The 20,699-nt window shown below is 52.5% G+C and overlaps 2 protein-coding genes across 2 annotated transcripts; one reads left to right on the top strand and one right to left on the bottom strand.

The window, feature by feature from the left end:
* Positions 1 to 8,011: 8,011 nt before the first annotated feature.
* On the top strand, positions 8,012 to 13,716 carry PSMD8 (proteasome 26S subunit, non-ATPase 8). The gene is made up of 7 exons (XM_059999137.1): positions 8,012 to 8,383; positions 9,421 to 9,493; positions 9,621 to 9,723; positions 10,939 to 11,104; positions 12,077 to 12,177; positions 12,703 to 12,814; positions 13,481 to 13,716. Exons 1-7 carry the CDS (start codon positions 8,021 to 8,023, stop codon positions 13,616 to 13,618), a joined length of 1,056 nt encoding a protein of 351 aa, XP_059855120.1. The 5' UTR covers positions 8,012 to 8,020; the 3' UTR covers positions 13,619 to 13,716.
* Positions 13,717 to 14,523: 807 nt separating this feature from the next.
* Positions 14,524 to 17,484, bottom strand: GGN (gametogenetin). The gene is made up of 2 exons (XM_059999624.1): positions 15,617 to 17,484; positions 14,524 to 14,697 (listed from the first exon to the last, which is right to left on the bottom strand). The coding sequence occupies exons 1-2, from the start codon at positions 17,467 to 17,469 to the stop codon at positions 14,580 to 14,582; spliced, it is 1,971 nt and encodes a 656-aa protein (XP_059855607.1). The 5' UTR covers positions 17,470 to 17,484; the 3' UTR covers positions 14,524 to 14,579.
* Between the last annotated feature and the right edge of the window lie 3,215 nt (positions 17,485 to 20,699).

The following is a 20,699-nucleotide window of genomic DNA, read 5'->3' as shown; positions in this document are numbered from 1 at the left end:
GTCAGTCACTCTGATTGGGTGGGGTTGGGTCATAAGCTCACTACTTTACCACTCACTCTGCCAGACAGATGGGACCTTGATTGGGTTAAGCCCTTCAGAGCCCACCCCTGGAGCTGAGGGTTGTCAATCCCTCCCTAATCTCTTGCTTATGTGTGGGGAAAGGCAGCTCTTGTAAGGAACATGTGTGTCAAGAAGGGGAAAAGGACAGACCGAAAGGCCAAAAGCAAATGTGCCTTTGTACTCCACTCCCTGTCCACACAATAGGCTCAACTCCAGCCCCTCCCCAGAGGTCTTGGGTGAAGGGACTATGCAGGTCCTCTGATCAACCCCTCCACTCCTTCACTGTAGAAGCAGAGGCCCAGGGGACACACCCTCTGAGGGGACACCAGGGCAGACAGTTGGACCAGCTCGTCCGTGATGAGGCAGCATAGCTCCAGAGCAGGCGAGGCCACTGAGGTCACATTATAGAGCTTAGGAATTATCAGAAGAGCATTCAAGCTGAGAAGCTGAAGGACATGGTCAGATGTAGAAAGATGCTCTGGCTGCCCTGTGGAGGATGGCTCAAGACTCGAGGCAGTAGGCCAGGGACCTGGGCAGGAGGGGATGGTGCTGGACCGAAGCCTGGTGTGGGAAGGAGAAGAAGGGACAGGTGGGAGGGATGCTTAGGAGGCCAAGTGAACAGGCTGTGAAGCTGACAGGCCATGGAAGGAGTGGGAGCAAGGGGGGCATTTAGGAAAAGGCCCAGGCCTCTGCCCTGGGCACGGGGGACAAAGAGTCTGTCCCTGAGATGAGGACTGGGGAGAAGGAAGAGATTTGGGGGAGACAGGCCATTTGGGGTCATGGTTGGTGTGGGAGGTCTGACAGACTTCTAGAGGAGCCTGTCCAGGAGGCTGCGGGAACCCCAGGTCTGGGGCTCGGGAGGGAGGTCAGCGATGGCCAAGCAATACACACAACAGTCAGTGGTACAGATACATCTATCAACAAACTTCACTGTATTGCCGCAATTAAGGAGAATGTGATGAGATAACATCCTGGTGTTTTGTTGTGGTTTTTTGGGTTTTTTTTTTTGTGGTACGCAGGCCTCTCACTGTTGTGGCCTCTCCCATTGCAGAGCACAGGCTCCGGACGCGCAGGCTCAGCGGCCATGGCTCACGGGCCCAGCCGCTCTGCGGCATGTGGGATCTTCCCGGACCGGGGCACGAACCCGTGTCCCCTGCACCAGCAGGAGGACTCTCAACCACTGTACCACCAGGGAAGCCCAACATCCTGTTTTGACCTAAGTCCATTCAGGCTGCTGTAACGGAAAACCATAGACTGGGTGGCTTACAAACAACAGAAATTTCTCAGAGTTCTGGAGGCTGGGAAGTCCAAGACCAAGGCGCTGGCAGATTCGGTGTCTGGTGAGAACCTGCTTCCTGCTTCATAGATGACCATCTTTTTACTGTGTCCTCACATGATAGAAGGGATGAGGAAGGTCACTGAGGTCTCTTTTATAAGGACATTATTAATCTCAAATATGAGGGTTCTGCCCTCACAGACTAATTGCCTCCTGATACCATTACATTGGGAGTTAGGTTTCAACATAGGAGTTTGTGGGGAACACAAACTTTCAGTCCATAGCAGATCCCTTTTCTTAGATTATCAAGTAATCTTCATGATGTTCTATCAGGAAAGTTCTATCATTGTCCCCATTTCATAGATGAAGAAACAGAGACTCAGGTGTGCAAACATGTATGATTACATGAATAGGTACCTGAAAAAGCTTTTTATAAAATTCGACATCCATTCCTTATATTAATTCTAAGTCAAATAGAAATAGAAGGAAACTGTTTGAGCAAAGTACCTGATTACCAAAGACACATGGGACTTCCCTGGTGGCCCAGCGGTTGGGAATCCGCCTGCCAATGCAGGGGACACCGGTTCGAGCCCTGGTCCGGGAAGATCCCACATGCCGCGGAGCAGCTAAGCTTGTGCACCACAACTACTGAGCCTACACTGTAGAGCCTGCGAGCCACAACTACTGAGCCCACACGCCTAGAGCCCGTGCTCCACGGCAAAGCCACCACAATGAGAAGCACGTGCACTGCAACAAAGAGTAGCCCCCGCTCACCGCAACTAGAGAAAGCCCACGCGCAGCAACGAAGACCCAACACAGCCAAAAATAAATAAATAAATAAATAAACAAACAAGAGACAAAGACAGATGGCGTATGGCATATGGCATATGGCAGTTAAATGCCAAAGCCATTTTCATTAAAATTTTATAGGTAGAGTCCACACGTATGAAAAACTAGAGCTAATAAATGCATTCAGCAAAGTTGCAGTACACAAAATCAACACACAAACATCGGTCGCATTTCTATACACCAGCAATGAATACGCTGAAAAGGAAATTTTTTTAAAAAAAATCCTATTTACAACATCAACAACAAAAAGAATAAAAGTTTTAAGAATAAATTTATAGGGACTTCCCTGGTGGTCTAGCGGTTAAGACTCTGTGCTCCCAATGCAGGGGGCCCGGGTTTGATCCCTGGTCAGGGAGTTAGATCCCGCATGCTGCAACTAAAGATTCCGCGGGCCACAACTAAGACCCGGCGCAGCCAAATAAATAACTATTTAAAAAATAAATTTATGCAAGGAGGAAAAAGACTTGTATAGTGAAAGCTACAAAACATTGCTGAAAGAAATTAAAGAAGATTTAAATAAATGGAAAGATATCCCATGTTCATGAATTAATATTGTCGACAGTACTATCTGAATTAGTTTGCTAGGGCTGCCATAAGGAAATATCACAGACTGGATAGCTTAAACAACAGAAATTTATTTTCTCACAATTCTGGCCAGAAACTTAAGATCACAGTGTCAGCGGGTTTGGTTTCTGAGGCCTCTCTTCTTGGCTTGCTGATGGCTGCCCTCTTGCGGTGTCCCCACTGTCTTTCCTCTGTGTGGTCACATCACTGGTGTCTCTTCGTGTGTCCAAAGTGCTCCTCTTATAAAGACTCCTTTCAGGTTGGATTAGGGCCCATTGAGCCTCATTTTAAAGTAACCACATTTGGGGACTTCCCTGGAGGTCCAGAGGTTGACTCCGCGCTTCCACTGCAGGGGGCGCAGGTTTGATCCCTGGTTGGGGAACTAAGATCCCACATGGCATGCGTGGGGAGCGGCAGAAAGAAAGAAAGAGAAAGTAATCACCTTTTAAAAGGCCCTATCTCCAAATACAGTCCTGTTCTGAGGTACTGGGACTTTGGGCTTCAACATATACATTTTAGGGGAACACCATTTAGCCCATAACATGACCCAAAGTGAAATACAGATCCAGTGCAATCTCTATCAAAATCCCAATGGCAATTTTGCATACATATCCTAAAACTCATATGGAACTCCAAATAGCCAACACTATCTTGAAACAGAAGAACAAAGTTGGAGTACTCATACTTTCTAATCTCAAAACTGCGAAGCTGCAGTAATCAGAACAGTGTCTTACTGGCATAAAGACAGACATACAGACCAATGTAATAGAATAGAGAGCTCAGAATAAACCCTCACATATATAGTCAACTGATTTTTGACCAGGTGCCAAGACCATCCAAGGAGAAGAGACACTCTTAACAACAAATGGTACTGGGAAAACTGGATGTCCACATGTAAAAGAAAAAGTTGGACCCTTACCTTATACTGTGTGCAAAAATTAACCAAAACCAGATCAGATTCCTATATTTAAGGGTGAAAACTATACTGGGAATTCCCTGGTGGTCCAGTGGTTAAGACTCAGCACTTTCACTGCCATGGGCCCAGGTTCGATCCCTGTCAGGGAACTAAGATCCCACAAGCCACGCAGGGTGGCCAAAAACAAAAACAGTTAAAACTATAAAACATAGGGGAAAATCTTGACCTTTGATTTGTCAGTGATTTCTTAACTATGATACCAAAAGTACAGGCGAAAAAAGAAAAAACAGATAAATTGAACCTCATCAAAATTAAAAACTTTTGTGAATCAAAGGATACCATCAAGAGAATGAAAAGCCAACCCACAGAGTGGGAGAAAATATTTGTAAATCATATACCTGATAAAGACTAGTATATAGAAAATGAAGAACTCCTATAACTCAACAACAAAAAACCACAGGCAACTCAATTTAAAATGGCAAAGGACTTGAACAGACATTTCTCCAAAATAGATATGTAAAATAACCAGTAAGCACATGAAAAGGGTTGTTCAACATCATTAGTTATCAGGGAAATGCAAGTCAAAACCACAGTGAGATATCACTTCACATACATTAGGATAGCTATAATAATTTAAAAACAACAGCAAATACAAATGTTGGCAAGGATGCAGAGAAATTGGAACCTTTGTATATTGCTGGTGGGAATGTAAAATTGTTCAGATGTCACGGAAAACAGTTTGGTCATTCCTCAAAAGGTTAAACATAGAATTACTGTAGGGGCTTCCCTGGTGGCACAGTGGTTGAGAGTCCGCCTGCCAATGCAGGGGACACACATTCGTGCCCCGGTCCGGGAAGATCCCACATGGCGCAGAGCGGCGGAGCCCGTGAGCCATGGCCGCTGAAAAAAAAAAAAAAAAAAGAATTACTGTATCATTCAGCAGTTCCACTCCAGGGTATATTACCCAGAAGAATTGAAAACATATTCTACAACAAGTACATGTACATGCATGTTCATATCAGCAGTATTCACAAAACCAAAAGGTGAAAACAGCTCAACTGTCCATCAGTGGATGAATAAACAAATGTATATCCACACAATAATACAATAGTATTCAGCCATAAAAAGGCATGAAGTACTGAAATACTCTGTAACATCTATGAACCTCAAAACCAATATGCTAAGTGAAAGGAGCCAGACGTCTAAGGTCACATATTTTATGATACCGTTTATATGAAATACCCAGAATAGGTAAATGCACAGAGACAGAATGCAGATTGGTGGTTACTAGGGGCAGGGAAAAAGGAAGGAATGTAAGGCAACAGCTTAAGGGAAATGGGTTTCCTTCTGTGATGATGAAGATGTTTTGGAGGTTGATAGAGGTGGTATTTGCACAACAGTGTGGATGTAATAAATGCCACTGAATTGTTCACTTTAGGATGATTAATTTTATTTCCATTTCACCTCAACATAAAATATATATATATGTATATAAAAACCAGTACGGTATTTACCAAGAATAAATATTTAAAAACAGTGTGGGAACTTCCCTGGTGGTCCAGTGGTTAAAAATCTGCCTTCCAATGCGGGGGATGCAGGTTCGATCCCTGATCGGGTAACTAAGATCCCGCATGCTGTGGGGCAACTAAGCCCACACGCTGCAACTACTGAGCACGCGAACCACAACTAGAGAGACTGCATGCCACAACTACAGAGCCAACATGCTCTGGAGTCCGCATGTGGCAACTAAGACCCAATGCAGCCAAAAATAAAAATTAAAAAAAAATAAATATTAAAAAAAACAGTATGGTATTTACCAATAATAAATATAGACCAGTAGAATACAGTAGGTGACTTAAAATATGTGTGATTATTGAAGAGATTTAATATGATACAAATGTTTTTCACTTTGGTGAGAAAGTGATAGTTTAATAAATGTTTCTGAAAAAATTGACTGTGAGGATAAAATCGAATTTAGATCACTACTTCACACCATATGCAAAAATTAATTCAAGATTAATAATAAAAATCACATGTGGAAAAACACAAATACTTTACCAAAAAGTTTTGGAGACTATTTGTTTTACTTTGGCATGGGGAGAATTTCCTAAGCAAAAGGGAAAGAGAAATTTGACTATGTAATAATTAAAATTTTGGGGGCTTCCCTGGTGGCGCAGTGGTTGAGAATCTGCCTGCTAATGCAGGGGACACGGGTTCGAGTCCTGGTTTGGGAAGATCCCACATGCCGCGGAGTAACTACGCCCGTGAGCCACAACTGCTGAGCCTGCGTATCTGGAGCCTGTGCTCCACATCAAGAGAGGCCGCGATAGTGAGAGGCCCGCGCACCGCGATGAAGAGTGGCCCCCGCTTGCCACAACTAGAGAAAGCCCTCGCACAGAAACGAAGACCCAACACAGCAAAAATTAATTAATTAATTAATAAACTCCTACCCCCAACATCTTCTAAAAAAAAATTAAAATTTTGCATGGCAAAAGATGAATAAATTATAAATGTATATATGTATATATATTCAGAAAATAAACACTAGACCAAAGAAAATAGTTGCAACATATATGATAAAACGTTTTATCTCCAATATGCACAAGTACCTAAAAATTTATAGAAAAATGCAATAACCCCACAGAAAATTTCAGAGAAGAGGAAATCCAAATGTTCAATAAACACAGGAAAGGATGCTCAACCTCATTAGTACAGAAATCCAAACTAAAGCAACAAAAAATTAGTGCTCATCCCCTAACAGACTGGTAAAAGGAAAAAGCAGAAGCTATATAGCCCAATAGCAGTGATGCTGTCAGCACTTTCATTGCTGGTGGAACTGTGAACTGCTACAACTTTGGAAAGCAATCTTATGATGTCTATTAAAATGAAAAGAATATGCTTATCTCAACTCAGTAATCTTAATTCCTATGATCTGTCCCTTAGAAATAAAAAACTGTATTCAAAGAAATGCATTTAAGGATTTTTTTACACCGCCGCCCCCCCCCCCCAGTTTTACTGAGAAATAATTAACATATATCACTGTAAGTTTAAGCATGATGGTTTGATTTGCAGGTAATGTGAAGCGATTACTACAACAGGTCCAGCTTAAATCCATCTCTCATATAGATACAATAAAAAGAAAGAAAAAAGGCAAAAAATTTCTCCTTGTGATGAGAACCCATAAGATGTACTCTCTTATCAACTTCCCTATATATCATACAGCAGGGTTAGCTGTAGTCATCAAGTTGTACATTACATCCCAATTATTTATCCTATAACTGGAAATTTGTACCTTTTGACCACCTTCCTCCCATTCCCCCTCCCCTCCCCTTAAGGATCTTTACTGCAGCATTGTTAGAAGTGGCAAACAAGTAAACAAAAATAACACAAACATCAATATGGGCACCATTACATGAATTGTATATTCATGCTGTGGGATATTATGCAGCCGTTTTTGTTAAAGTGTCAGAAATATGCCCACTGATCTCCAGAGGTGTCTTTAGTGTATTGCTAAAAAGCACTGTGCTTTTTAGAAAATATGTATAGTACGATGCAGTTTTTCTTTAAAAACTTGTTTTAAAGACACAACTTCGGAATTCCCTGGCGGTCCAGTGGTTAGGACTCTGGGCTTTCACTGCTATGGCCCCGGGGTTCAATCCCTGGTGGGGGAATTAAGATCCCCGCAAGCCACCGGTGCAGCTTGGGGGGTGGGGCTGGGGAAGACACAACTTGTTTACACACCCACTCATTCAACAAATATTCATTGACTGTCTACCTCGTGCTGGGAATACAGCAGTAAAGAAAACCGATAAATATCCCTTCTCTCATGGAGCTGACATTCTAAATGATGGAGACAAGAGAATTGAGAAAAAGTGGAGATGTTAAATAGGCGGGTGTGATATAAATGGAAGAATCGGGGGTAGGGATAAAAAAAAATTGGGAATCCTCCGCATATATGGTGGCATTTAAAGTCATTAAGACTGGATGATTTTTGTAAAGTTTGTGCGTATTCGTACAAGCTCGGAGAAAGTGTGGAAGGATGCACTGAGAGACTAGAGAGAAAGACCTAAGGTCAAATCTCAGCCGTTAGTCTCTTGGAGGTTTACCCAGCCTCTCAAAGCCTGTCTGTAACATGGGAAGAATAACACAGCTATCCAAATGGCTCCACCACCGCCACCTCTTGGTTTAGAAAAGCTGCCACGCAGGTGTAATCTCCAATACAGAAACGTAGCATCTCGAAAGCCCAGGCTGAAGCTAGGCGGGGAAGCGTTGCCACCGCTGCCATTTTCAGTTAGGGCAGGTGGTGACTTCCGGTCGCCATCTTGAGTGACAGCAGAGGCGGAGCTCCGACTAACATGTTCCTTAAGAGCCGGGCTCCGAGGGCACCTCCCCGAGAGCGACTGAACGCTAACCCTGGCAGGCGGAGGCGGACAGTCGCAGCCCCGCCCCCGGCTTTGGGCTCCACCTCTCGGCCCCACTTCTGCCGGGCGAGGCGCAGTAGGCGTCGCTGCCGTAAATCGGGCGGGCGATTTGCCGCATCACGGAAGATGGCGGCCGCGGCGGTGAACGGGGTGGCGGGAGCCTCGAGCTCGGGGCCTGCGGCGGCCTCGGGCGCAGTCCTGCAGGCCGCGGCCGGCATGTACGAGCAACTCAAGGGCGAATGGAACCGTAAAAGCCCCAATCTTAGCAAGTGCGGGGAAGAGCTCGGCCGTCTCAAGGTAGGGATCGGCCGGGGGTGCTTCGAGGGGTCCAGACCCAGCCGAGTTCCGGGCGCGGGGGGAGGCCGCAGCGCCGACACTAGGACGGGCTGGGTGATCCAATAGGGTGAAGGATTCGGAACAGCCAAAGTGCGGGCTTGGAGGAATGAAGACGTGAGAGGGGCCTGGAATGGACCAAATGCGGCCCCACGGTGGGGGGAGACGGAAAGAGTGTTTCTGGCCCAGACGAGTGAGAAGTTAAAATTTTGGTGCTTGGAGACCTAGCTGGCTGGAGTGGCAGGATGGGGCTGTCAGAGTTTTTCTGATGGAGGATTCTGGACGACACCAAGTGGGGAATGAGGACTGGACAGGGTGATGGAAGAAGGAGGCTGAGATGATGGGGTTCGTGGTTAAGATCAGGTCAAGTTAGGGTCTGAGAAATCTGGGGCTTAGGGATGCGTCTGTGGGGAGAGGGGCCCAGCCAAGTTGTGAGGGCAATACTGAACTTAGGAAAAATATTCTCACAGTAGAGGACCAGAATGGGGCTCGGGTTGCTTCAGGCCAGGTGTGTTTGGGAGAGAGTACAAATACAGTGGGCTGGACCAAGTTGCTGAGGGGGGTGTATCTGATAAGGGATAGTGTGTGGGCTGGACTATGGGAAGAGGTTAGCCCCCTTTCCTCCCTGGTGCAGATGGAGGGGGGTAGCTGGGCCCAACCCACCAAAGTGTGGGAAAAGATTGCAGAAGAATTGAAGGTGCTAGTGTCTCCCCACCCCTTGATTCCATTGGGTCAGGCGTGGAGTGGCGTTACTGTTTCTCGAGTGGATCTGTTAATACTTGTAATATGAGGTCATCTTAAATGAGCCCTCATCATGTTCCCAGGCCCCGATCTGAGGGCTTTATGAGGACTGACTCCTTTAATACTCATAACAACCTTATGAGTCGGGGATGATGATTAGCTCTATTTTCTAGGAGGGAAAACCAAGACCTAGAAAAAGGTAAGTAATCTGTACTTGAAGTCCCATCTTCTCTCCTTCCTTCCCCTGCCCTCCTCGTCAGCTGGTTCTGTTGGAGCTTAACTTCCTGCCAACCACAGGGACCAAACTGACCAAACAGCAGCTCATTCTGGCCCGTGAGTGTCACTGGGGTTGGTGGGGTAGCGGTGGGGGTTATGGGCTGTGGTCATGGCAGGAATGGCGGCAGTGGTGGTCAGGGTCGGACCACAGTCACCTCCTGAGAGCTTCCCCTGTTACCCACAGGTGACATACTGGAGATAGGCGCCCAGTGGAGTATCCTACGCAAGGACATCCCCTCCTTCGAGCGGTACATGGCCCAGCTCAAATGCTATTACTTCGATTACAAGTGAGGATGGGCCCTGCCCCTAATTTGGTTTGCGTGTGTGTGTGTGTGTGTGTGTGTGTGCGCGCGCGCGCGCGCGCGGGGTTGTTACTCAGCAGCTTTTTATCCTTGTTGCTCTAGCCACTTGAGACATCTTCCTTCACTTTGGAATTACCCCTTTGCATAGCTGTGCCGCCAGAAGCCTCAGGGTTAGGGGTTGGCCTGGAGGTCCTGAGTCTGGGATTATACCATCCAGTCTCTGTTGCGCTCCAGTCTGTCTCCCCCTTCACATTCCCACTCTAAATTTCCACTCCCCAATGTAGCCACTATCCCCTTTTACCTGCCTTGGCCCCAGCCTTGTCCCCTCAGATTCATCCCCCCATGGTAGCCAGTAGGTTCTTTGTGACACTAAAATTTGACCATGTTTATCATCAGCTTAGAACCTGTCCTGGCTCCCCATAGCCTTCAGGTTTCAGACCAAGCTCTTTCCTGTGGCCTCCAATGCTGTATCAGCCCTGACCCGTCTGTCTGTGTCTCCCCATCCCAGCCCTGTCTCTCCCACTGGACTGTGAGTCTTCTATAAGCAGAAGGGTCTTAGTCACTGCTGTGTCCCAGCACTGCCTAGCATGGAGCCGGGCCCAGAGCAGGGACTCACTGGCTGTGTGTTGAATATGAAACTGAATGGCTTCATAACTGAATGGGGCTTGCATGGACTAATGATTAAGAATTTGACATCAGAAGCCAGACGAACCTGAGTTTGAAACTAATTTTGCCGCTTCCTGATTATATCGTCTTGGGCAAATGACTTTACTTCCCTAATCCTCAGTTTCCCCCCAAAACTGAGGGTGATGATTCTTAATATCATAATCATAATTAACACTTATATAGTATTTATTTGGGCCAGATACTGTTCTAATCACTACCTGTATTAAATCATTTAATAACTTAACCCTTATTTATTTAACCCACCTCTATCAGATGGGTACTGTGGTGATACCCATTTTACAGTTGGGGAAACTGAGGCTAAGTCACTTTACTGGTGTGAGATCACTTTCTAGGGCCCATATGATTGTGACTTCTTCATGTCTCTTTGGGCCTTAGTTTCATCTGAAAACCCAGGACCCGATACCCCTCCAAGGAGAGAGCACTGGGCAGTCGTCAGGGTCCCTGAAGCCTGGAGTGGGGGGCTTGGTCGGTACCTAAGCCCTCCTTACCTTGGTGTCCCACCCTGGTCCACAGGGAGCAGCTCCCAGAGTCAGCCTACATGCACCAGCTCTTGGGCCTCAACCTTCTCTTCCTGCTGTCCCAGAACCGGGTGGCTGAGTTCCACACAGAGTTGGAGCGGCTGCCTGCCAAGGACATCCAGACCAATGTATACATCAAGCATCCGGTGTCCCTCGAGCAAGTGAGGCTGAGGAAGGGGGAGGGGAGGGCCTGGCTAAAGGGAGTGGTACAGGGACAGACATTCGGGAGGGTATCCTCGCAAATGAGAGGGTTCACCCATCTTTCAGCCTATGGACTCCTTTGTCCAACCGATATTGAGCCCCAGCCCTGTACCAGGCACTGTGGTTGGTTTTCAGACTCAACAGTGAACAAAACAGTTAGAATCTCGATTTTGTGAGGATGACATTCAGGTGAGGAAGTGGACAATAAACAAAAAGATTAAATAACCTGTATATGGTCTGTCAGATGTGAAATGCTGTGGAGAAAAATAAAGCAGGAAGGAGGGTGGAGGGGCAGGGGCAGGGTGGTCAGGGAATGCCTTGTTGAAAAGATGAAACTTGAGAAATGCTTTAAAGGGGTGAAGAACCCAACCACCTGGTCATCTGGGGGGGAAATGGTCCAGGTAGAGGGAGCAGCCAGTCCAAGGGTCCCAAGGCAGAAACATGCCTGGTGTGTTTGAGGGGCAGCGAAGAGGACAGTTTCTGGAACAAGGTGAGCAGAATCAAGGAAGAGCTGTAGTGCCCAAGGTTAGGAAGTAGTTCTTAGAGCTGAGGTTTCATGGGAGGATTTCGCTGTGGGGAGAGGATGGGAGAGAGGGCGTTTATGGCAGGGGCAGCACGGCTTGGCAAAGATGCAGAGCAATGCGCTTGGGGTGGCTCCAGCTCTGTCTCCCTCCCGGAAAATAGATAATTAGATACTAACCAAGGGCAGGCTTGGGAGAGAGACAGAGAGACAGAGAGAGAGAAGAAACCAGGAAGGGCTTCCGGGGAGAGTAGGACCCAGTCTGCATGCGGAATGGGTGACTGTATTGCAGAGAGTGTTCTAGTAGAGTGTGGATTATGGAGGCACTGGGAGTATGGTGAGGCCTCAGCGGGTAAGCCCCTGTGCTGCCTCTTCCTCACCCTCTCTTCTTCCTCACCCCTGTCCTCTACAGTACCTGATGGAGGGCAGCTACAACAAGGTGTTCCTGGCCAAAGGCAACATCCCTGCTGAGAGCTATACCTTCTTCATCGATATCTTGCTTGACACTATCAGGTGTGTGGGGGGCCAGGGTCGTGTGGAGTTTAGAAAGAGCCTGGACTCTGGAGTCAGACAGCTCTGTGTTTAAATCCCATTCTGGCCACTTGTGATCTGGGGAAGCTGGGCACATCAGTTCTCCTTTTCTCTGAACTGGAACTGGTCATGAGATGGGGGTAAGAGCCCTCATCTCACTATGGGCTGTGTATGTGTGTGCCCGTGGACATCAGACCCTGAGCATGGACTTGGCACCCAGACAGCACTCAGCAGACAGAGACCCTGCTGCCTCTCATGGGAGTGCTCCACGAGTCATATGGCTTCACCTCAGAGTGTGGGCCCAGGAGTCCCAGAGATCTGAGTGTGGACCCTACTGTGGCCCTAGCTTTGCAACTCTAGTCAAGCTACTCTCCCCTGAGCCTTGATTGGTTGAACAGGGCAGGTAACACATTCCAGCCATCAGTGCTGAACTGCAGGGTCTGGCCTGAGAGGACAGGGCCTAGAGAGTTGTCTGTGCTCAGTAATGAGAATCTCGTCTTCCCCCAGGGATGAGATTGCTGGGTGCATCGAGAAGGCCTATGAAAAAATCCTCTTCACTGAGGCCACCCGGATCCTCTTCTTCAACACACCCAAAAAGATGACAGACTACGCCAAGAAGGTGGCTGGGGTGGAGGGCAGGGGACCATGGGGCCAGCGAGCCAAGGGGTGCACTCACTAACAGCAGGGTGGGGTGGCCTGGAGGGACACTGGAACAAGACTGCCCAGGTTTAAATCCAGCTGTGTGACCTCAGGCAAGTTGCCGAATTTCTCCGAACTTCAATTTCCCTACGTGTAGAAAGGGGCTAGAGTTTAATATGTGGGATGAGCGTAGCCCAGCACCTGCCTCCAGGTGCAGGTGGAGGCTTAGCATATGTTGGTTGCTGGGCTTATCAGAATTCCTTGGAGGTTGCAGCTTTTCCCCACAAGACATTGTTTCATTTGGTCTGGGGTATTGGTGTGGGAGCAGTGCCCCTGGAGATGCTGATGCATGGGGTGCAATAGCCCTGGTGACTGAAGAGGGTCAAGATCAGACTGGAAGAGGTGAAATTGAACTTGAGTGATTGTGACAGCTGATACTTAGTGATCGTTTACTCTGGTCCAAACACTGTTGGGAGACAGTTTCTTCAAACATGGAGAAACTGAGGCACAGAGAGGTGAAGTTACTTGCCTAGGGTTGTGCAAGGTAGAGTAGGGTTGGTGAGGAAAGCGATCCAGGGCCCACATGGGTAAGGGGAGGGTGCCTGTGTGATCACCCCACCCATCTCTCATCTCTCCCTTCTTGCAGCGAGGGTGGGTCCTGGGCCTCAACAACTACTACAGCTTTGCCAGCCAGCAGCAGAAGCCGGAAGATACCACCATCCCCTCCACGGAGCTGGCCAAGCAGGTCATCGAGTATGCCCGGCAGCTGGAGATGATCGTCTGAGCCCACCAGGCACTGGGGTGGAGCAGAGCTTGCATTGTTTAAGGCAGTTGCAGTGCAGGGTTTCCCCCAATAAAGGTGGATTGACATTTTCTCTCTTAGGCCCTTGTCTCCCCGAGTGGAATGGTAGGGACGTAAGTTCTTATCTCTGAAGAACTTGGAGGTTTGGGGGCCCTAGGAGGTCTGAGGTAACCCTGGGCCAGCCTCTGTCCAGTGGCCATTGCTCAAGGTCTCAAACACAGATGTCCACTGTGGGGGCCCAGTGGCACAGCGGGGAGAGCACAGGCCCCGGGTAGAGGGACTGTTGCAGCCAGCTGTGGACACACAGAAAGGCCAGACCAACGTACCAGAGTGTTTCAGTGAAGGGGGCGAAGTGTCCTGATTTTGAAAAATGTTTGCAATGAATTAAACCAGTTTTTTAAAATGACATGCTGAATGGACCTCTGTGGAACAAAAGGCATGGGCCCTGGCATGGGCTTGCCTTGGTTCCCACTCTTCTGAGCCAGTGCTGTGACTTACGACCTCCTGCACCCCCCAGCCTATTTCCTGCCTTGAAGTCCTCAAGAAGGTGTTTAAGGCAGAGTCCAAATCTGGCTGAGCCATTTGTGGTTTGTGGGATTTTCAAGAAAGTCTCAGAGAGGGAATGATCATTCCTGCTTTCCAGAATGATTTGCACTGAACCCCTGAGCTTGGCACCAGATCGGCTTGGAAATGGGGCTGATGGTATTAAGGGGAATGAGAACATCTCACCCCTGGGTGCATCAGTCCGCATGCTGGTTGAATGGAACCTCCCTTATTGCTAGTCTGGGTCCAGCCTCGTGTTGCCAGGATGTGGTGCTTTCATGGAGACCTCTGCCCCGCCCCACCCCTTCAACCCTTAGCCAGTGACTGACAGGCTCTAGGCATCTGGATGGTTATTTTATTGTCAAGGAGGGGAAGGCAGAGGGCATTGAGCAGACTGCACTCAGTTGGAATGGGTAGCCTGCAAGTCGTAGTGCTCCAGCCCAGCTACCAGGGAGCCGGCCAGCTTGATGGTGGTGACCCAGGGTGGCTCACTCAGGTGGTTGGTGGGTGTGCTCAGCCTAGGGAGAAGGTAGAATCTTCAGGACCTGGCTATGTGGCCAGGCCCTTACCCCTTCTAGGCTCCACTTTCTCCATCTGTGTAAGGAACCATGTCTGAATATCCCAAAGGTAGTTTAGAGCCGGGCTGTATCCACTTAAACTTAGTAGAAAAGGGGGCTGAGGGTTGGTGATAGTAGTTCTCCCAACTCCCCCTTCAGGTCCCAGCTGAGCCCCAGAGGTACCAGGGAAGAGGGTCTCGCAGTTATTCAGGTTCCTCAGGAGCCAGGGTCAGACAGACCCTGATGACCAGATCCTGAGATTTAGGGGTGAAGGAGAGGTAATCGCAGGATGCAGTGTCTCCCCTGAATCTACGGAATCAGGAGTAACCTCTGCAGCACAAGGACTGGGATATCAGTGCCCTCTGGCGGTCAAAGTCTTGGGTTCGTCGGGAGAAGGTGCCAAAGGCTGGAGGGGTAAGGAGTCTGGGGGGCTAGGCCTGGGGCTTCCTTTGGAGGCCTGCATTTATACCCGTTTGGTTCCAGAAGACCATCATCTCCCATCCCATCCCTGAAGAGCCTGGGATGTGGTCCTTGATGTCACCAGGGACAGGGTCAATGCAGTGAATAGGGTCAGGCCAGCTGGGACCAGTTTTCCCTCCCTGATGGCTCCAGAGACTAATAAGAGGGCCAAGGGTCACGTTGGAGGTCTGGATACTAAGGAGCGGGGCCAAGGTGTTCTCTGTCAGGGATCAGCATGATATCAAGGCTCCTCTTGGTTCTGAAGGGTTGGAGCTCAGCTGGGTTTGAGATGCAGTCAAGGGGAGGGTCTAGGGTCAGCTGGGGTCAGGACGCCAAAGGGTTGAATGGGGCACTCCAGGAAAGTCGGGTTCAGGACTTGGAACGGTATAACTCCCCTCCCTACTCCCCGACCTCCCCTCACCAGGCAGACACGTTGCGTGGCAGGCGGCGATGGCGTGGCTGGTGGCGGCAGTAACACTTGAAGGGACAAGACTTAAGCACCTGGAAGGGTGGCCAGTGGCGCGTGGCGCCCGAGTTAACCGTCCCCGCTGGAGGAGCCCCGCTGCCACCCCCCCCTCCACCACCGCTGTCAGTCACAGTAGTTGCAGTACATTCGCGAGGACCATCTCCAGGCGCGCCATCCTCACGCGGAGCGGCCCGGGCTGCGCGGGGACCCCTGTTCCGGCGCGTGCGGACCTTGACGGGCGCGGGCGCAGGTGGCGATGGCTCAGCCACGGTGGGAGCTGGAGCCGGGGGTGAGGCCGGGCCTGGGGCCCGGTCAGCGGCCAAGGCGAGGGGCAGAGCGGGAGCCGGGGCGGGAGCCACGGCCGACTCCAAGTGGCCAGGGCTTGGGGTGGGCGGGAGCGCCACGGGCAGCCGCGTTGGCTGGAGTACTGGCGGCTGCGGCGCGGGAGGCGGCGTGGGTGGTGGCGTGGGCGGCGGCGGCGGCGCTGGCGGCGGCGGCAGCAACTCCTGCGGGCTGGGAGGCCCGGGGCGCACAGTCTCGCCATTGGTGGGCGCCGGGAAGATGAACACAGGCGGCGCCAGCAAGGTGGGTGCGGGCCTCCGGGGCCTGGGAGCTGGATGCATCCGCCCTGGCGGAGGCGGCGGGGAGCCCCTGGGCCCTGAGAGCGCGACTGCGCGCCGTCGGGGCGCCCCGACGCCTCCGCCAGCTCCACTGAAGCGAAATTGGCGTTCAGGGCCATCAGGGGGGCTCACCCAGTCAAATTTGGGCTTCGAGCCTACAAAGGTGGTGTAGGATGGAGGAGTAAGGGTCCGGGCGTGGGACGCAGGCGCCGAGGGTGGTCCAGAACACCCCTCGCCGTCTCCATCACCGCCTTCTGCTTCATGAGTTCCCCGAGGGACCTCTCCCGAGGGGCGAGAGGCCCCAGGAGCCAGGGGTCCCTGCTTCAGGACCTCAGCGTAGGAGATGGTGCCCGAGGCGGCGGAGAAGAGTCCTCCTCCGCCGCCGCCCCCGAGAGAGGCTTTGGCCGCTAAGGAACTCGACGCTGCCGCAGGGGACAGCTGGGGCCCTGACTTGAAGGTGACTTTACACAACAGGCTCAGGCCGGGCTCGGAGGCCACAGGCCGGGCCATTTCGCCCTCGCCTGCTTGGGGAGGTGCCCCTCTGCCGGTCATCTGGCCCTCGCTACCGTGCCTGGCCTGGCTTTCTGTAGGGGTTGCGGCGGACGTGGCCAGAGCAGGAGTGCTTCTGCGTTCTGGGGGCTGCGGGTCGGAAGGTGTCGGTAGTGGCGGCTCCAAGGGCGGCGGAGTCGGGGATGGGGCCCTCGGGACAGGGTCGGGGTCCTCTCCGGTTAGTTGCTGGGGCGGCGGCGGCAGCGGGCGGAGGTTGGGAGGGCCGCCCTGGCTGCGATGGCTTGCCTCCAGCAGACCGCGGATCCGGGGCACCGAAGTGCCTGTGGGTTTTCGCCACTTAGATGGCGCGGGCAGCAGGGTCCCCACGGGGGACGGGGGTGGTGTGGAGACCGCGGCCGCAGTCGCCTCCTCTGAAGGGGGCGTCACTGGCGAGGGCAGTTCTAAGGTCAGGGGCAGGGGTGAGGGTGAGGCCTGGGGCTCTGGGGGTACCAGGAGGCCCGGGGACGTGGAGCTGCCAGGGAACCAGACGCCCAGCCCGCGAGCCAGGCGCATGGCCGGGGAGGAGGGGGTCCCCTTGGGCTCCAACAGTGATGTCCGGCGGGAGTCGGAGGACGGGTCCAAGGCCTGCTCTTTTCGGGAGCCCCCACCCGCGGACGACTCCGACTGCACGTTTCCCATTTCTGACGGAGGTCAGGGGCTGTGGTCAGAAAAACTTCCGCCAGTCAATCTGCCAGGGCTGTGGGAACCCCACGAGGCTGGCTGTACTTGGTCCTATCCGTCAGCGCCAACCCCGCCCTTGTCCTCCACGATCCACTCAGGCACTAGTCTCTCCCCGCATTCCTGTTCCGTGACTCTTGATGTTCACATCTTCTTCCCCGTGGCCCCATACAGTTGCTGTTCAGATACTTAGTCCTCCATCCTCCTAGTGTACTAAGGTTGGGTCCCTGTCTCCCTGGCTGGTCCCTCGTATCACATCCCTACACTTTGACCACGTCTCAGGTCTCTAAGCTCCAAGACACAGGTCTTGCCCGCTTTCCTGTCAGTCACTCGGGCCACATCACTCATGATGGTTGTGCTCTGTAGCCTATAAGGCCTACAAAGAGTTCAAGCTTTTCTCCCTGGACTCTAAATAGGCTCCAGAGGCCCAGGCCCCGCCCCCGCCCTGTGGTCCCGCCCCGATTGTCAGAGAATCTGGCCTTCACAACACCCCCCGCCCCAGGTCTGGCCCCGCCTCCGCTTAACAAATTCCCGGTATTCTTGTCAGGCTAACCGCTCAGTCACCACCTCTAACCCTCAGATCTCTCTCTCTGTTGATCATTTGGTCCTGCCCTCTTTCCAGGCTTTAGTCCTAAATTTCTTTTCCCGCTCCTGGTCTAGCTGCAGGCCTCACTCTCAGGCCCCACCCCTTTACCCAAGCTCCGTCCTGGCTACTCCTTCGCTCAGAGGATCCCACTCACCGACTCCTCCAGCTGACCAAAGTTCAGACCGCGGCCCCCTGGGCCCAGGGCAGGGCGGGGAACGGCCGTAGCAGAAAATAACCGAAAAGAACGGGGTTGCGGGTGAAGGCAAGTGGGCGAGACTGCGAGGGCGGACCCCGAGATCTAGGCCACGCCCCCGGGCTCGAGGCCCCGCCCTCCTTGAGCCAGCTAGGGCACGGCCCCTTACGAACCCGGTTCTCCCTTTGAAATACTCGGGAGTCTTCTTCCCCGCCCCCAAGCCTTGTAGTCCTAGGCCCCACCCCTATAGAACGTTTTAAGCCCCTCCCCTTTATAATGCCCCGCCCCTCTCCGTTAGTCTCTCTCCCGAAGCCCCGCCCATTACAAACACTGCTACGTAGCTCCTCCCTTTTGGAGCTCTCCGTCGTCCAGCCCCTAAAGACAATTTACTTATAAGCTCCGCCCCCTTAGGACTTGGAAACCTCTCTTCCCTAGACCCTCTCCTTGCTCGGGCCCGCCCAGAAGGTCCTTCCTCCGTGGACCCGCCCCTTTCTTGACGCACGCGCTTGTCCGCGCCTTCGGCGTCCTCACCCTCTCCTTCCCCCTTTCCTTCCCCCAGGTCCTCCGACCCCGCCTCCTTGCAAATGCTCCCTTCTTGCCCCACCCCTTTTCGAACCTAGCCGGGCACCCAGCCCCTCCCATTTAGAACCCAAAACGTAGACCCTTGCCTCTTTAGAACCTTGAGACCAGGCTCCGTCCCGGACCCCTTCCTCATATCCTCAGGGACCAATGGCGCGGATGGGTGGGAAAGTAGGGGATCCTCTCTGGATCCTGAGAAAATGCGGGCTGGGGGGCTGTTCGCTGGAGCCAGTGCCGGGCTCTAGGACCCAGCGGGCAAGTGCGCCTGCCTCGCGCTTACCCCTCCCCCAAGCCGCCCCTTCCCCCCCACCCATCTTTCAGGTTCCCCCTCCCTCCCCCCTCGCCCCGGCTCCCGGTGCCCGTCTCTAGCGCCGCCGGAGCCAGCGAGGGAGCCGGAGCGAACAGGAGGAGGAGGAGGAGGAGGAGGAGGCCACGTCGCCACCGCTCGGAGCCCGGCCGGAGCCTCCCAGGCAGGTGCAGAGGGGGGCGAGGGGGCGGGGGCTGACAGACCAGCTGTCACGGTGAGGGGGCAGACAGCACCGCGCTGCGCCTCCTGCCCACCGGGGCACCCCCCCGGACCCTGGCTGGGAGGACAAGGGGGTGGGGGCCCCCAAACTGCGCGGCAGCCATTTGGGGTACCAGTGTCCATTTGGGGGGCCTGGACTTCCTCGGAGGACGCCCCATTCATAAAATTCCGTACTGGACCCTCACCGTTGGGGAACTCAGGGGACCACTCCCCCCGGGAAACAGATGTGTGGGGAGCGTAGGGCATCCAGAAAGCCCGGCGTCCCATCCCAGTAGGCCCTGGTGCGGGGGGGACCCCTGCCCTCTTTCTCTGCTTCACCTGTTGTCGGGGGAGGCGGGCGGACAAAGGAAGCAGCGTCACGTGACTGCTCATTCACAAAATCCCATCCCATTGAGAAAAGGGGGCTGGGGGCGCTGCGGCCGCCCCTTCCCCTCCCCAAGGGCTGGGGAAACCCGGCAGCCTGCAGGTGGGGGAAGGGGCTAGACCTCGTTGCTGGGGTCCCTAAGGCTGGGGCGCCAAGGTCCCTGCGCTCGGCGGTAGTGAGGGGTTGGACGCTGATCCCGATTACTGGGCGGAGGGCTACGTCCCTTGAGCTGGGGGGCGGGGTAAGATGGTTCTGAAAGATGCTGGGGCGGGGAGGGAGAGGAGGAGGGATCAATTCCCCCCGCCCCCCACCCCCCGCAATCTCTGCCCCTTGCCTTTCCTCGGCAGGGGCCTGAGAGAGCAGGCTTGATTTTTGTGAATGAAATGCTCTCTGGATGTGTCTCGGTCGCCCGTTTCTGGCTTCCTCTGCCTCCATCTCCCTTTCGGCCTGTCTCTGGCCATTTCTGGTTCTCTCCCTGCTCCCTGCCCATCTCCCGTTGCTGGGTGACTCAGTGAGCTTTGCATCCGGTCTCATTCATAAATCCGGGAAGGGGTGGGGGGGAAGAGAGCCTGGGTTTCTCACCCAGCCAGTGGCCTGGGCGGCAGGGTGCGGAGGCAGTGTAGGGGGGACTGGAGCTGAGTTGATGGGCTCTAAGAAAATACATATGCGCAGGCACCCAGCTGTGAGGGGGACGATGGGTGGGGCCGTGGGTACGTGCTGAGGGAGGAGAAGGAGACAGGGTTGATAGGGGATGAGCAGGAGGAGGAAGGGAAGTGGAAGAGCAAAGCTATGGGGGTGAGGATGGGAAAGATGGGGAAAGGGAGGAAAGGTGGGTATGGAGAAAAAAGGTAGATATGGAGAAGAAGGTAGGCATGGGAGAAAAGAGATGGCAAGAGGAAGAAAGAAGCCATGCTGGAAGAAGGTGGGCATAAGAGAGGTGACG

This window comes from Delphinus delphis, chromosome 20, assembly GCF_949987515.2.
Source record: "Delphinus delphis chromosome 20, mDelDel1.2, whole genome shotgun sequence".
Taxonomy (NCBI): Eukaryota; Metazoa; Chordata; class Mammalia; order Artiodactyla; family Delphinidae; genus Delphinus; species Delphinus delphis.
The sequence above is the reverse complement of the archived record's forward strand: the minus strand, read 5'-3'. Positions and strand labels throughout refer to the sequence as shown.